This window comes from Dromaius novaehollandiae, chromosome W, assembly GCF_036370855.1.
Source record: "Dromaius novaehollandiae isolate bDroNov1 chromosome W, bDroNov1.hap1, whole genome shotgun sequence".
Classification (NCBI taxonomy): Eukaryota; Metazoa; Chordata; class Aves; order Casuariiformes; family Dromaiidae; genus Dromaius; species Dromaius novaehollandiae.
This window is the reverse complement of record NC_088130.1, coordinates 57,675,184-57,692,528: the sequence shown is the minus strand read 5'-3', so window position 1 is coordinate 57,692,528 and position 17,345 is coordinate 57,675,184. Positions and strand designations below refer to the sequence as shown.

The 17,345-nt window shown below is 37.6% G+C and overlaps 1 protein-coding gene across 11 annotated transcripts in view; it reads right to left on the bottom strand.

The window, feature by feature from the left end:
• Positions 1-17,345, bottom strand: part of LOC112982171 (prolactin receptor) — a 158,125-nt gene that overhangs the window by 24,304 nt on the left and 116,476 nt on the right. For 10 of the 11 annotated variants that reach the window (XM_026098361.2, XM_064500667.1, XM_026098362.2 and 7 more), the window contains 2 exons: positions 5,671-5,735; positions 215-328 (listed from right to left, as the gene is read on the bottom strand). In XM_026098361.2, coding sequence (XP_025954146.2) covers positions 215-284 — 70 coding nt within the window. In that variant the 5' untranslated portion in view covers positions 285-328; positions 5,671-5,735. Of the gene's footprint in view, positions 1-214; positions 329-5,670; positions 5,736-17,345 lie in introns of those variants that run through there. The other variant, XM_064500672.1, reaches the window with a different exon arrangement.

Sequence of the window (17,345 nt, the reverse complement as noted above, 5' to 3'; positions counted from 1 at the left end):
CCTTTCATCAGCACCACGTTATCATTAAATTAACACTATAAAAAGAAAAGAGGATTCATGTCATTTTCAAAATCTTCATACAGAATTTTATAAAAAAATAGTAACATATTTGTACAGGCTCCAGTGATGGTCAGGACAGACTGGGTAAAGCCTCAGACTTTCCTAAAGAAAATGTTTTAAGGAAAAGAAACATTTTGTGAAGTGTTTTACTTACCAGACAGGCACACTGTGGTCAGAGAAAGTAACAAAATAATTTGAACTGATGATATAAATCTCTGCTTCATGTTGTCCGCTTCTCCCCAGGGGGGAATATCAGATCAACGGCTCACTGAAAAATATGCCATCATGAAACAGTTAATTACAATGCTTAACATATAGTATATATCATTGGCGTGATCAAAGTCCTTTTTGAATTGCAGCTAATTGAGTCTTGTTCTTTCTCAGAAAGGTGTGGCAAGAGTTATACTCCCACTTCAGAAGTAGCGAAGCTTAATCAGAGAGTAGTAAGTAAGACTTCCTGAAGGTTTTTTAACCATCTGTTAGCCTTGCTGGGATTAGAATTTCACAGCATTAACAAAGCTTGCATATTTATTTGGCATCCTGCGATACTGCATGCTTTTCTTAGAGCTCTAACTTCTAGACTTGCGAATTTACTGGAGAAATCAGCCTTTTAACAAAAAATACATTTTTAGCCCTGTTGTTACAAAGAACTTACTGTATTTGAACAGAAGGCAAATAGAAATCCACAATTTATTTAAATATTTATGATTTTTGAGCCAATCTCAAGACTTCTAAATACTCAAGACTGGCAATGGTGAACTCAGGATCACCTCAGCTGAAGAGTGCTACTCTTCCTGTGTGTTCAAATCATCGTTTTTATTTTTCCAGCAGAGTGGAAATGCGAAGATCAGAAAAAAGAAACCAGGGAAAATATAGCATAGCTTCATAGTTAACTTCTCAGGCGAAAATGCCAGAGGGGATGCAATTATCCCCCTTTCTTCAACCAACAAAGGTCAGAGGCAATGTTGCAGAACTCGGCCAAATTGCAGCGGTGCGAAGCAGGAGGCCACCAGCTCTGCAGACCAGTTCCTGCAGCGGGCTGACACCACTAGGTGTCCTCAGAATTCGGGCCAGGGCTCAGGGACATCAGGATTCCCTGCTGCTGTTAAAGCCTGTACTTAGCCTGAAGAAAAGAATGACTTAAAGCAAACCTCTTGCTCGTCCCACCAGTATGTTTCCTGGTTGGAGATGGTGACTGGAGTCGACTATTGGATTCCCAATAGCCAGTCTCATTCTTTGAAACTAAAGAATAGCAATTTACTATCTAAAAATGAAACCCGTTACCTCAGCTTTGCGCTCCCACCAAGCACATCTGACAGGTATTTGTATGCTTGAAACCCATTCAGTGTAGCAGTGTGGGAAAAAGCTGTCTCTTTGCTGAGGAAAATTCTTTGTGGTTTATCAGATGACTCTATTTTCATTATGCAATTCATTTTCTATACCAAGAAACTCTATAACCCTCTGGCACATGTATGTTTTTCAAGAGCAAAGGGAAAAGAAATATCAGTTAATTTAACTGATTCTAGAATTTGTCTACTAGCAACAAATATTGTGCACAATGTATTACTGAAGAACATTTGGCTACGTTTTCATATACTACTTCTGAACATCCAGACATGTTTCATGCATACAACCGAGCTACACGCTGCAGAATTGCATTCATGCTGGTTTTAAACCCACATACAGCTATCTGCATACAATCAGTGCAGAGCGGACCATTTAAATATAAACCCCATTTTGTGTAAGCGCATGCTAATTTTATGACTGTAAACAAACTGCAGGCACAAATGTTAGTGTTTAACTCCAGAAACGAGCTGAAAACTTGGTGTTATATAATGCAGAACACACAGACCATTGAGTTCATGGAGGAAAGAGGTACATTTTTCACAACTGAAGGTGGAAAAATGAGCTACAAACAATAAGCATTTCATGTATATATGATAGTACTTTTTATTATTTTATTATTTCCCCAAATAGGTGGAACATTTGCAAAATTGTACTACAGCACTTTCAAACTGAGATGCATACTGTGCTTCCCTTATAAAGAACTGGTACCATATTTTTTTTGTTTGTTTTACAGATGTATTGAGAGGCATTATCATGAAAGAGCAGAATTAGAGTACTCTATAAGGAAAACAGGATAATTTGGGGAACTCAAGAACTGAAGAACCAAATTAATAGGATGAAATCAATGCATTTAAAAACTGGTATTTCTTCTTGGGAGCATTTTTTGTTTAAAAATGAGATGAACATGAACCACTTCTGTGATGTGGTTGCAAAAAAAGCAAATGCAATTCCAAAACAGAAGAGATACAGGAGAGGAATATGGACTTACTAGTGTCACAGACTAACATCTGTAACATGCAAAACTCTAAGTAAAATTCTGGTTACCTGTATTTAGGAAAAATTACTTCAGGTTTATGTATTTAGAGCAGAGTTAGAAAACACGTACTAAAATAAGGAGGGAACAGAGAGGAAAAGAGATCTCATGATAGAGGCTGAAAGAATTGTCTTTTTACTCCAGGCAAGGATGTGACTGCGTTCTATAAACATAGCAGGGGATTAGCATCAAAAGAAGGAAAATAAATACGTGTAACCTCTAGCAAATGTTGGGACAAGAATAAATGGCCATAATTATCCTTAAAAGTTAGAAAAAATACTGTAATCATCACAGCAGTGAGGATCTGGAAGAGTTTGCTAAAAGCAATCTAGTTTTCCCAAGGAGTTTGATCTATTAGAAAAGATACAACATGGTTGCTTCTGATAGCTGGGGACTGGACTTGGTGACCCAGAATAAGCTTTGCAGACCAATGTTCCTATTCAAGTTAAATACCTTGAATTATTAAGTTAGAAAGTAGAGTACGAGTAGGAGATGGTTAGATGTCCTATTTTATTTTCACGACTTAATGCTTTCAAAATATTTTCTATTAAAGAATTACCAGAGCCTTTGTTCATTTTAAGATCACAAATATGTGTTTAAAAGCATCTTAGAAAAGCTTTATTCTGATACTTGTCTATTACTTTCCGAAGAAACGTCAGCAGCGGCAACAGAGCACTGGTCAGAAGGCTTCAGGCATATTAACCATATTCCATTCATTCCGGTACCTGCATTTCCATAGTTGCCTGGTATTTGCTATTTGTGGTTCAAATATTATTTGTAAGGCTTCTGGAGAGATCTCTTGTTTCTTAAAAATACTTACTTTAATTGAAAAATTAATGCCCACTTTGAAATAACTGTATCAAAAGTGTACCTCCCCTTCTTCAACTTAAGAATCCTTTCATAACAGGACAACTAGCATTACTGAAGATGCTAAGAGTGAGGGAATGCCTCCCCTTCCGGACTAAATACATTCTTTTATAGGGGATACAGTGGACATTGGTTTGCCAGAATGTCACACAAAACCAAGGGCCGAGTAACTGATAATTAAAGATTACATGCCTCCTTTTTGAAGTTTTTGATTTAATTCCAACAAAGTTATGATATTCTGACATTTCAGTTGAACTTCTCCCTTTTAACACAGTTGTTACATAGTATTTTATAGCTGCATTCCACCCCAGAAAACAGTGCATCTTGAGGGGGACTGAAATCATTACTGTGGTTTTAGAGTGCACTGAAGTGAGCGTGCTATATTCCTGCAAAACAACCCTGCTCGGTATGAAACTGTGGAGTTGAAAACTGTGCTTACAATGCTACTAGATGAAGTTGAAAGTTAATACTAATACTGAAATCAGGTGCTAAGGAGCAGGGTTGACAGAAAAATGTCCTTATTCTACTTCAGTTCTAGTGCTTACATTTTCTGTCTCTTTCTTGGCTATGTTGATGGACACATTTCTTGAGATTGACAGAAGTCTTTATTCAGTTCTGCACGGATGGAAAAATTTTGCTTGCAAAGTTTCCAGGCTTGCAGGAAGGGGCAACAACTGTATGCTAGCGCATCCACTGTCAGTGACATTCTGTTCATCACCTGCAGCTTTGCTTGTGTTGCCAAAGAAACCTAAAGTTGAACGTACTCTACCAACCTGTACTGAGCAAGACTTGCATCCCTACTAGTTGTGATAAACAATGTTCAGCTCTCAGGCCTCATGTTAGGCAATCTAGGGAGTCTCAAAAGAACGCAGTTCTTTATCATTTGACTGGCTGACACAGTGCCCTTTGAACTACACATGTATGAAACCAAGCACTAATAAACAATAGAATAGAACAAAGCAAGAATGTGAGAGTCTGCAATACCATCTAGAATCCTACTGGTCATATTGGTCACAACTAGGCTGTAAGTTTTGTGTGAGTCTGCCTTCCCCCACTGAGGTCTCAGATGCCAACACTGATGACATACATCCATAACAAGACAACATGGGCATCACAGTCACTAGATGTGTTTCCGAACAGTGGTTGGGATTATACTGAAAATTAAAGCTGTGGATGTGCAGCAGGTGTGCAGAGCTCTCCCTTCTTTCTTTTTGAATGAGACCTAATCAGAAGTCTCCAAATTCTGCATCCCTCAGGCACTCAGTACAGCCTTCACAGAGGTGGATAGCTACAGAGAATATCTGAAGTTCAGATATGCCTCTGAACTGAATTTCTTGTGACTAATTCCAGGTGGCCACTTTTAGTGTATAGGTTTTGTGGACTGCTTTTCAGGGACACTTAGTTCCTTCTGTGGGCTTTGTACAGGACCCTAGACACCCAGTTCAATATCTTCAGTTATCTTTCTGGGAACAAGCACTTCATATTCATGTATTACATAAGCTGGAAGCACCTACAAGTTCTTTTTGGATTTCACCTAAAAAGCCTGTATCAGGGTTTCTAAACTACTTTTCCCTGAATTTCTCTCTTAAACAAGCCTTCTCTGAAGGACCCTTCACAGTCCTTCCTTTGAATAGCAGTCAATATGTGATGCTGAACAGAACAACTCCTCTCTCCCACGGAGATGAGATTGTCAGTCTGGAAGACTTAAATCATTTTGAGAAAGAAAAATCATGAAAGCCCAGCTTTGTGAAAATATTTAGATGCTCAATTCCCCATCCAAGTATTTATGGACCTAATTCCTATTGATTTTACAGAAGTGAGCCTGAAGCCCTTTTTAAAGTTCTCAGAATCTAAACCAACAAGACAGGCCAAGGCAATAGAAAGAAAGCACCATTATTCCTACTTTACAGATAGGGAGCCAAGACAGGGAGATCAAGTGCTTTGCCCAAACTCACACTAGAAATGTACCAAAAGCTAGGAACTCATCCTTTCTTACTGACTTTTTTCTGAACACCACCACCCCTGCCTTTCTTTTCCCAACAAAGAATGATTTAGCTAACAATGATGATCTTACTCTTCCAGTTTCATGGCTGCTGAAGATTCTGTTTTCTTCCTTGGTGGTATGTGTAGCCATAATTTCAGGATTTTTATTCTTAGAGCAGACAAGAAAAGTATAAGCTGTAAAGGGTAAAGTTTTAGAGTTTGAAAGTGAGAATTTAAATTAGAACTTAAAATCTGCTCTTGAAATACTATGCAAGTTCAGCTCTACCAACTACCAAGCCCAACCCCATAATCTTACTATAATACTATTAAATATCATTTATAGACAGCATATTCATGAAATATAAGGTCCCATTTCCTACCTAAATGATTCATGTGTGTAAGATTTTTGTTCCGCTCTCTCATGAATGTCCAATCAGTTGATAATCTGCAAGAAAAAAAAAAAGGAGTAATTCCAGTATCAGTATACTTACTACAAATATCACTACTTTATTCCTAAAACATAAAGAGCAAAAAATCCCTCTTGGCAGTAGCTGATTCAAATACTTACACTTTAATGCAATAAGTTTAAACATCAAGTGAAATAATGACTATGGTGAAATACTGTGTTACAGTTCACTTTTTCTATTATCTGTATCAATAAAAGCACAAAAAAAAGCAATTTAGCACGCAGTTTAAATTTACTAGTAGACTGTGCTAGGCTATGTGTTTAAAAGCTAGCAGATCATATACAGAAAGTCTGGGACAGGATCAGATGAACTGTGAGGGGAAGGCGGGAGGAACCCTAGCAACCTAATCAGTGCAAGTAGGGCCCACTGAAGCAGCTAGCCCCAGACTACCAAAGGAGAACAATGAGACCATTGTCCCTAGCGTGGGACCCACCAGGCTGAGTCAACCAAATAAATTCCCTTCCCAGTACACCTTGCAGACTGGAGGAGATTATTGCTTAAAGAGGTATAGTACATATTATGGGATGCAGGGGAGAGAGAATTTGGGGAACGTGGGAGACTTATCAAGACATTTTTAGGGGAAGGGCCAAAGGCGGGGAAAGGGAGGGATCAAAGTGGATTGGGGAAGAACAAGTATGGGAAAATAAGGAGAAAAGGGGAAAAAAGGGGTCAGACAAGTGTAAACAGGTAGCTGGTTAGTACGCTTGTCTGACTGGACTGTGTGCTTGATCACCACAGTCTACTCTGTATTCTCTTTTTCTAACCACGCTCTGTGTGGGTGAGCTGTCTGTTCTGAGTGGGTTCATTTGCACACTAGTGAACTTCCAGCTGGACTAGCCAGTGAGCAGAAGAGCAGCATTGAAGTACCAGCTGCTGGAGTGGGACTGCAGACTCCGGGGCTCCTATGTCAAGGTGCCAGCAACTGGGGAGACCAGGAGATCTGGGGTCAGCTACAGCGTGGACTGACTATCTAAGACCAGCTACTGGAGTGATCCATACTTTGTGTTAATATATATGTGTATGTATATATATCACTACAGATTTCTGTCTGTGGTGATCTTTGTGGTTCTGTGTGCATATGTGTGTGCACATGTGTATGTGCCCGCCTAGCCACATCAGGAAAGCTTCTCAGCTTCACTACTGGGTGAACCTGGAGACATGAACCCACAGCAGCCTCACATCTATTGGGCTACAGGATTTGGGTAACTGTGCTAGACTGAAATTAAAATTTTTACCAAAAAAACTGTGGTGTTTAAGTGACTCTTCTTTGTCATCTCATCTGGCTAAACTATGCTGCGAAGAAAAAATTTAGATAAGCAATGGACAATTTAGCTGCCAGTGCAAGAAAAAATATTTATATATGAAATTACTAATTTCATCCCCTGTTTCATATGAAATCTTCTCTCTTTAAATAATTTAAAACAAGCAGAAGATATTTACCACTAACACCAAGAACAGTCTGGATAGACTGGAGACCAGGTGGGAAGCAGTATTGTTCATTTACAAGGGTATTCCTTTGTTTTGTTTTGTTTTGTTTTGTTTTTTCATCTCAATAAAGCTGATGAGAACAATAAAAATACTATGAAATTATTTTGCAGCTAGACATTACATTACCATTACAGAGGAGCAGATTTAGTTGAGAGCAATTAACAGTTTCTTTTTCATGTGCATGTATAAAATGGCCTAGTTAACATACGACTGAATGGCAAAAATATGTTTGCACTGAAGTTACTCAAGTATGACATAAAGTTAACAGTAGTTTAAAGATGGAGCTCAGCTGAATAGTAAATGTTCCCTGTTTTAGAGAGGACAGAAATCTGATTGTCAATTCAGTGCTGGGAATAGAGAGTTTGATTCCAAACTGGCTAAATAAAAGAATTTCCCCCAAATACAAGCTGTCTTGTAGTTCTAGATCACTTCACAGTGACTTTTAAAAAATTATGCAATTGCTCCACATTTAAAAGGAAGTCTAGTTCTAAGAGGAAATGTATGGATATGATTGCTAAATAAAAATGTGTGAAAATCACTCTTTTCTGCAGCCTGCTATGTTTAGAAAAAGACTTTCATCTGCATTTTCCAACTTCTATTACCTAATACTACATCAAAAACATACGGTTCTGTTCTACCATCAAATTTCGTTCTGCTCTGTTGACTGCTTTCATCAGGCAGTAGTATCAACCGGTGTCAGGAGTGATCCCAACATAATATGACTGACATAAAAATGTTGATTTTACCAAAGCTACAATAGTAGCACTGGAATGTTCATATTTCAGTGATCGGAAAGGCTCGTGACAGTATCGATCTCACCTCCTGCGTAAAGCAGACCAAAGACTCTCACCAAGTATTTCTATATCAAGTTACCTTGATTCAAATCACATTTATTACAATAGACCTGAGAACAAAGATGGTATCTCATTGTACTATGTACTGTACAAAAAAGTTTCTGCTCTTAAGAACTTAAAATGTAACAGATCAAAACTTGAATATTTTGTTTTGACTCTAAAGATTACTTTCATTCCAAAATATTTTCAAATATCCCATCAAAATGGAAACTGTCTATTAAGAATCAGTTTTAGAAATTTTTTACTTCAGAATTTAATTTCAGACTGTCACAAATTCTTTTTAACCAGTGCAAATTTTCATAATTCCAAAACAATCAAATATCATGAAATCATAAAATATTTTGGTTTGAAATATTTTCTAGTAGAAAATTTTCTGAAATCTAAGCAAATATTCACATAATTTCAGTTTAATCAGAACTCTTCCTTTTTCCAACAAAAACATGTTGTGATGAAAAATTTCTGACAATCTTTAATCACACAGAATCTCAATGAACAATGTGATGGCATCTAGTCTTTTGATATTTTCACACTTTTGGGGGAAGATGCTGGCATACAGGTGAGCGAGCTTATGGCAGAGAGACTAGAACAAGACTAAAACTTTACGGAAAACAAAGAAATAGAAAACTTTTTGAAGAAAAGTAGTAAAGGTAACACAGTAAGGGAGCAAAGTGTGAAAGAGATATTCATGGAAGGAATCTGCTAGATGAAGAAGGACACAGAAGAGGAAAAGAAAAAATAAACTACTGGTACTGGGCAGTAAAGGGCCAGATAAAATTTTACTTTTCAAGTATCTTTCAGGCATCCCTTTTGCTCCTGCCACTGGATATCTTGCCTAAATAGCTTTTTCCTGATGAACACATGCAATAGGTTTGGGTGGAGGAAAAGCATCTTCAGGATCCTAGTTCCTGCATCACCAGGGTAACGCTGAAGAAAGCTGTGACCTTAGCTCTAGCACAGTTTCTTCATTCCCAGTCACTGAAATAGCCCATTTTGGTTTAGTCTGTGTCTGGAGTCTCTCTTCAAAGCATTAAGATTGTGGTAAGACTGTAGCAGAAAGAACCTGGCTGCAGGGGAATAAATGTTCTTGGTTCAATCACATACATTCAATAATTAACAATAGCAGCGGGAGCAAAGAAAACTTTTGGACAAATAACTGTTTTCTGTTTCAGTGTTCTTTTTTTCAGGAGGTCCTCAGTATGAGATCATAAAAGGAGCTGCTTCTTTGTCTTTTTCTGAGTACATGTTGTACATTTAAACTTGTATTGCTTAAGTGACTGCACAGTTATTCTGTAAAAACATAACTACCCAAAATTACTACACCAGTCAAATTAATACAAACACTCAAAGTCCTATTATTTGTGAACATGAACATTTCTCAATTTCCCCCAAGTTTCCAACTTGTTGATAAAAGAGCTTTGTGATTGCACGCTAAAGGCTACTAATGCCACGTAGTGATGAAATAGCACACTGTTTAGCTAGAGGAGCGAAACAATGTTATCCTGGTAATCTAAAACTGAGGGGAGAAAGCTTTTCTTAGAGTTCTTTGAGAGAAACTGCTGACCATAATGTGGATAAAACAGTATATAACCTTCAACCTTCATTTTCCTGAGCTTCAGATAAAATAAATGCTTTGGCATCTCTGACCTAAAGCATTATGCTTCCCTTAATAAAGGAATACATGGATATACACGGAGGATTTACCATACCTAGCTTTAATCTTGGTGGCATTTCACAGATACACTCCTGTATCTAATTCCTAAGTAGCCCAGCATTTAACACATTTTATAAACAAATTATTTTTTTCAGATGTTCAAATAGATAGTGTTGATCCGTAATATGAGTAAAAAATCACACAGCTTCCTTATGAGAAGTGTCTCATTACAAACTACTCTGAACTTTCTACATACCAAACCAGTAACAGTATCAATGCTGCTGTGTCACAACTGTTAAATTCCATGTAGCTGCTCATCTGCCAGCAAAAACATCTTTATTTAATTACAGGTTTGCAGGGAAAAACACTGAAGCTTCTAAAAGCTGCAATCTGCATCTCTGAAGGAAGCAAATTCACCCTTGAGTTCAAATTTCCTTTTTCTTCCCATTTTTTCATGATGATTATATAGACTGAAGGAAGTATAGCACTAACCTGATCTACCCCCCATCTTCAACATGGGCTGCTATTCCTCATCATGATGACTTGTGTTTTGGATTTTTCATTTATTTTGTAAGTATAAGGAAATGACCCTGAGGTTGTAGACTGTGAGATTTTCATGTACTTGTTTACAGAATTAAGACTTACACTGTAATCTCCAGAGGTTAAAGGTAAATTTATTAATGTACTCATTCATTAACCCACTCATTCATTAACTCACTCACTCTCGTCCTCAGAATTTGCAAGGACAGTATTGTGTCTTCTACTGATAAGTGCATTTCTAAAGGGTGATAATTCCATCTCTGACAGGAAACGAAACATGCTTCAAGAAACTATTTCAAGAAATTCATGTTTCAAAGATTGAGATGTCTTCATTGTGCAACAAATGTAAGCAGATGGCTCCAAGAATAAAGTTTAATTAAATATAGGATATTAGGTTTTGGACTACGGATAGTGTTTAGTTGTAACAAACTAAGGGCCTAAAAATGCCTCTCCCTTACCTCTGCTGTGATACCAAATATATACAGTCAGATTTTTTTTTAACATGAATGTGACTCTTTTAGTTTGCCTGCCTGAGTTTGCATATTCCTTGGTTAAATAATGAAGAAAGAGCTACTGAACAGGATTTGAAGAAAAGCTTTCAAGGAATGAAAAATAAATTCTACATTAGAGCGAAATCTACTTTCATACTTTTCTTCACTAATTTCACATTATTTGGTGAAAAGAGACTCAGACTGAAAAGAAGGACATTTAATTATAGCATGTATCAACATATCAAGGTATATCTGGTTTTGCAATAAATGTTTCTGATTCACTCTGTTTATTGTATAGCTTCAGTGACTGTGAATTTTGTCCTTTGCACTCACTCTCACATTGGACCTATGGTCTAGACTATAATTATGAAGTTTTATAAGTTTTATTATAATGGATAATGATTTCAGCTTGGAACACCCCGGAGTCAGGAGTTCTCCGCCATAAAATGGCCTAATTGTTCAAGACAACGAAGCTGCCATCCATTTTATGGGGCTGGGAGAGAAGGTATGAAAGTGGGGTGCTGGAGTGGTCAGTTTAGAATTGCTTACAAGCCAATTTTCAAGTAAAAAAAAATCTGGTTGAAATTCAAAGGTTTTGATAACTGCAAAGATGGCTTTTTATACCAAAACATTTGCAATGTCAGATCTGCATGTTTTAATCGGACTAAAGATATCTCACAAAAATGTCCTAAAAGGAAAATGTGAAGGTCATAAATCTGAACTATCAATGACACTTCTTTTACAAGTGTTTGATATTAACATGGAATCAAAGAAAAGGTATAAGCATCAGAACCTCCACATTTGCCCTTTGTATAGCTGACTTCATAGTAACTTGCAGCTAACTAGTAAATTTTACTAAGTTGAAACAACTTTAGGCATAGTAACTTAGATCACCAGAAAACTACTATCTCCCTCTGTAATTAACATCAGCCCATTTTGTTTCATATCCATTACAATCAGCTTTAATTTGTCATTTTCTGTAGGCATCCAGAGTTACCCAATCATATTTCAAATGGTAACAACATTAACTTTGTGGTAAATCCACAATATTTCTTCCACAACCCCTGAAATAAAAACCTTATGCTGACATTGAAACACAAAGAAATGACAGGAGAAAAAAAAGCCCCTAAGCGTGGATATGACTTTAGGTAATAACACAACCCAGGCTTCTAAATCCTTGCTTACATAAAGTATGACCTTTTCACTTGATATAAAAGTCATTTTTATTGAAACTTGAATCTACACCTTCAGTCTTTATTGTTACCCATATCTTTTCGTATTGCTTTTTCAATGTTACCTTTTATAGTTGCATGCTTGCATCTTCTTGGCTGCATACGCCGGTTAGTAAGATATTTTATATAATTTCAACGGAAAAATCTAATAACACAACCATGTTTTAAATTACTCTTTTAATTGAATCCTTGAGTTCCTCCACTGAAAGTATGCTGAATATATGACTGGACACTGTTTAATCGATACTGGTACCAGACTTTCAGATCCAGTAAGGATTGTTTAACTGGGCATGGTAGAATCCTTGAGTCAGAACAGTCAGATCTCTGTCTCCCTTAAGGTCTTCTTCTACTTCAAGTTTTGTGGGCCACTCAAGAGGATGGTTACGCCTTTCAGAAGGCTGAACAACTTTAATCCTCGTCCAATACTATAGTTTTGGGTGGCTGTCGCCAGCACATGGAAAAGAAGCAACTCTGAAGCAGCTGAAGCACACAGAACCTATCAAGCCTCTAAGAACCAGTCAAGAAAATGATTAAAGTGGCACCTTTCCTTCCTCCTCCCTTGAGTTTTGTCCCAAGTGTAGCTCAGAGAGTAGGGGATCGAGCTTTTGAAGTTGCTACCTGGATGAAGAACATCGGAGGTTTTGAGGACTCCCTGGAGATAGTCTTTCAAGAGAGTACGAATAGCAATAGGACTAAAGAGGACAAATCAGTTACAGACAATATGGATGCATAATTAAAGCATTTAGATGTAAACATACATTTTAGAAATAAGTAGACTGAGTGGGTCATAGAAGTCCACTGGATCATGTTGAGCTTCTTATTGTATTGTTTTTATGTTCTTTTTTCCTCAAACAGATTTCTGCAAAGTGATTCTTATCTCACTTTCAGAGCCACAGCTATATTTAAATATTTGCTACCCTAGTTTTAATTTACATAGATACCTTTTATGAATTAGGCTGACTGGAGAAAAAATTACAAGCTGTTTAATAATACAGATCAATTAATCTTAAGAGTTAAATGCTGCTGAATTTTCAAAATATACCAAAGGACACAGTTAGTTCAACAGCCACCTCTGCAATACTCCTAAACTGCTTCAGACTTCTACTGCCAACCGAAATAACATCCTGATGCAGATCTGTTTTATCCATTCTGGACTATTTTGTGAGCTACACAGGACAGGTACCAAGAATCACAGATTGAGAGTGACAGGCATACAGAACTGAACACACTTTTAACACCTAATCAACCTCACTTGTGTATGGATATGCTACTGTCCTTCAAAAGAAGCTGTAAGGACAGCCAGAATGCTGTATTATCCTAGACAGACAAAAGATCAGTGGTGTTCCCAAATGTCAGTTAACTAAACCCTGTAACATTTAGTCATTTCTCCAAAGCCCATTTTTTAATTTTGATAGGAAAATCAAATTGCCAGGATAGCTTTTTTTTTTTTAAAATAGAGATTTCTGGCACTTTCCTCCTTCACTGATGCAAAGGAACAGTGGTTCTCGAAACTGCTGAGATGGGTTGATGGGCACTGCCTTTCAAGGACAATTCCACTATTTCTGCTTCCAACTCTACTTGAAGATGTTCAAATGAAGGGGTGTTCAAATCAAATGAAGATGTTCCTTTGAAGGGTGAAACTGATACTTGAAAATACTGATGTATGCACAGGAGCATGTGAAAGAAAATGGTCATGGGGTCCATTTTAGTTCTCAAACAGCTCTTGTTTGAGCAAGAATGCTTACTTTTTATCCTTACAGTATATACCTAGAATAGTTTCATCTAGTATACACAAATACAGCATCTCCAAATCAACACACGCACAGTAACAATCACGTTGCTATACAAAGTGTGAAGATTCATTCTTATGCTCAACATTTATTTGTTAGCTTAAACTTACTCCTTTTCATATTAATACTTGTTCTCAAATCACCTTGTCCTTCAAATGATGTACAACGTTAAAAAGTGTAAACAAATGCTGTGATTCATTTTACAAGATCACATTCTGAGCAGATACATTTGTGAGACTAGATATACATGTAGGTTTTCTTTGAGCATAATATTAAAGCTCTGTTATATGTCAATGACAAATTCATTGGACAATTGTTAAATAGTCAGATGCAAGAAGAAAGCAGTCTGAGGTCTTTAATGGGGCACGGGCAAGGCACTTCTACTGAAGAAAATGATATTAAAGCCTCCTGTGCTTCAGGAGTCAGTTGTGATAGATTTCCATATGACCATAATATCATTAGTACTGCATTTCCTTTACATGCTCTACATGTGGTAATTTCACTTGTTAAAACTAACTCATTCTAACAAGGATTCCATAGGCCAGAACAGATCTATTTTTTGGTGTTATTACAGAATGTAAGTTCTAGGAATTATATGTTCATACTTTACAAGACTCGGCAATCAAGCACATGGCCTTAGTGCTTTATTAAAGCTGTCTGTATTAACCTCTCTGCTCCTTTGAGAGTCTTATTGATCAAAATCTACTTTCTGAGATTTCTCGGTGTTCTCTGTGAGGAGCATAATGGAAACTATACACTGATTTATCTAGATGCTTCTACAACCCATGGTATCATAGCATCTGAGCATTTTTCCATATAATATCTAGAAAATATGAATTGCTATGTGTAAAATATATTAAGTGGACTCTTAAACAGTAGCAAACTAAATGTAGGTGAATTGTTGCAAAATCTTACATAGTCATCCCTGCTTTGCCACAGTCTTGGCTAAAATTCTGCAGGAAGCAAGAATTTCCCTGCAGGAATCTGATTGTTTAGTAGCAGCTTCTCAAGGTCAGTTTTGTTATGGAATTAAATTCATTAGTATATACTTTGATATTAAAGTGATTTTATTTCACTGAATGCATGCTTTTTTACCTCTCACTAAATTAAATAATTACATATAATCAATTCATGACTAGAAACTAAAACGGGTAGGAAACAGTTTGTGCTTTTGGTACAGTGACAGGAGAAAAAAAGGTAGCTTGTGGGCTAAATGCATCAACTGGCTATTTAAAAGGTCAGCAGGAAGCACTGATAGTATCATTATTAAAAAAAAAAACAACAGAAATACATGGGGCAACTGTTAAAATCTGAGGCACTTCTGCAGCCTGTCTACAAGTGGAATCAGTAGAAATCTCTCCGGTTCAATGGCCTTAAAACTAGACTCTCAGTTTGGAGACTTTCTGCTGCTACTACAGGAGCTAGAATTATATTTACTATTCGTAGGGAAAGCACAGATTCTGGAATGCAGTTCTGAAGATAGGAGGAGGAAACAAATTCCAAGGGTGTAGAATCATGGGGGACACCCAAGCCCCCCAGATATCATCCAAGAGGTGAAGAAGGCAGAAGTGAATACCAGAATACATGTGCATGTTCTGCATGTATGAGGGAACAGAATTAGAACTCAGAGCTCCTGAGTTCTGTTCCTGGCTCTGCCAATGATCCCTTAGTCTCTGATCTTGGATATCTCTTGCCCACCTGCAAAATGGGCAGACACTAAATCTCACTGAGATGTATAGCTTTTTAACTACAGTTATAACTACCATGTCCATGGAAATTAAGGTTTCCAAAATACTTTGGAGTCTTTAGATTTGAGGGGAGTACTCATGGGCAGAATTACTGCTAGAAGCAATTTAGTTTTGAATAATTAAATAAAACCCTCCAAGTGGCATCCAGGATTTCTAGTGAACATCTCACAGAATCACAGAACAGTTGAGGTTGGAAGGGACCTCTGGAAATCATCTAGTCCAACGCCCTGCTCTGAGCAGAGTCAACCAGAGCAGGTTGCCCAGGGTCATGTCCAGTCAGGTTTTCAGTATCTCCAAGGATGAAGACTACACAACCTCTCTGGGCAACCCACTGCACTGTTTGACCACCTTCACAGTAAAAAGGATTCTTCTTATGTTTAAATGAAACTTCTTGTATTTCAGTTTGTGCTCTGCCTCTTGACCTTCCACTGGGCACCACTGAGAAGTGTCTGGCTCTGTCTTACTTACTCCCCCCATCAGGTATTTATACACATTGACAAGATCCCCCCCAAGCCTTCTCTTCTCCAGGCTGAGCAATCCCAGCTCTCTCAGCCTTTCCTCATATGACAGATGCTCCAGTTCCTTAATCATCTTAGTGGCCCTTTACCGGACGTGCTCCAGTATGCCCATGTCTCTCTCTTACCGGGGAGCTCAGAACTGGACACAGCATTCCAGATGTTTTAAACTTAAGACTGTCCGGCTCCTCAGGACAACGCTCCAAAATCAAAGCTAAAATATATGACTAATTCCATTTATGAGAGAGGGAGAGATTATGAGGCCAGTTCTGAAAAGAACTTCGAGCTCTGCTACGCTCATTTTCCAGTGGTGAATACATATGAGAACTGGCATTGAGGCTCAGGAAATTCTGGTTCTAATACTGAATCTCTCTCTTTTTTTTTTCTTTTATAAGACATTTTTCCATTAGTCAAATGTCTAAGTCCCTTTTTAGAGGAGCTATGTTCATAACAAAAGCAGCAGCCAATGACCGAATTCCTTTACAAACCACTTTATTTTTGACTTTACAGCCAAACCATTAGAGTAAGTCATATAAATTCTCAACCTGGGAACAAACTGTCATTCTTCAAAAAAGTTCATTTGTGTTTGGATAACTGCATGGAAAATAAATAGCTCTGTGATTTCTCAATATATTTTTCTCTCCTTCCACTAGCATGCAGGTTGATAACCCCTAACAAGAACTATACCTTTGTCATTTCTATTGAGTGACATTTTCAGTGATTGCACTGAAATTACATCCCAGAACATTTTAATGATTATTACTTTACAAAAGCTCAGAATGACAGCACACTTCCCATCAGTGAGGACCAGGAGTCTTTGTCCTTTGTGGCATCTACAAAATAGAGGTCTGTGTTTTTCCTGCAGCTCTACTTACATGACGTCTAACATTCACCCAGCAAAACCTCCCACTTATATGATGAAAGCAGTTCTAGCATGTGAAGTTTGGGTGGAGTACATGACTAAAGACACTGTGGACCGGGGAGATGGGCTCTGTGCCAGCAATGACTGTGGCAGCACAGAGGAAGAGAATTCTCATTCTGGGTTTTGTAATGATTTATGTACCATCCTTCTTCTCAAGCCAGGAGATGAGGTTTGAATTATAGACAGATGGTATAAAACAAAATTATTTTCAAGTAGTTCCATTTTACACAGTGGGATTGACCTATGCTGAATGGTGCCAGGATGTGAAAGACATGAGTGGCTTAGAGACATTTTAACACTTCGTCCCATTCCCTCAGTTGTACCAGACATTTCCTGGCCACAGCCAAGAATTCTTTG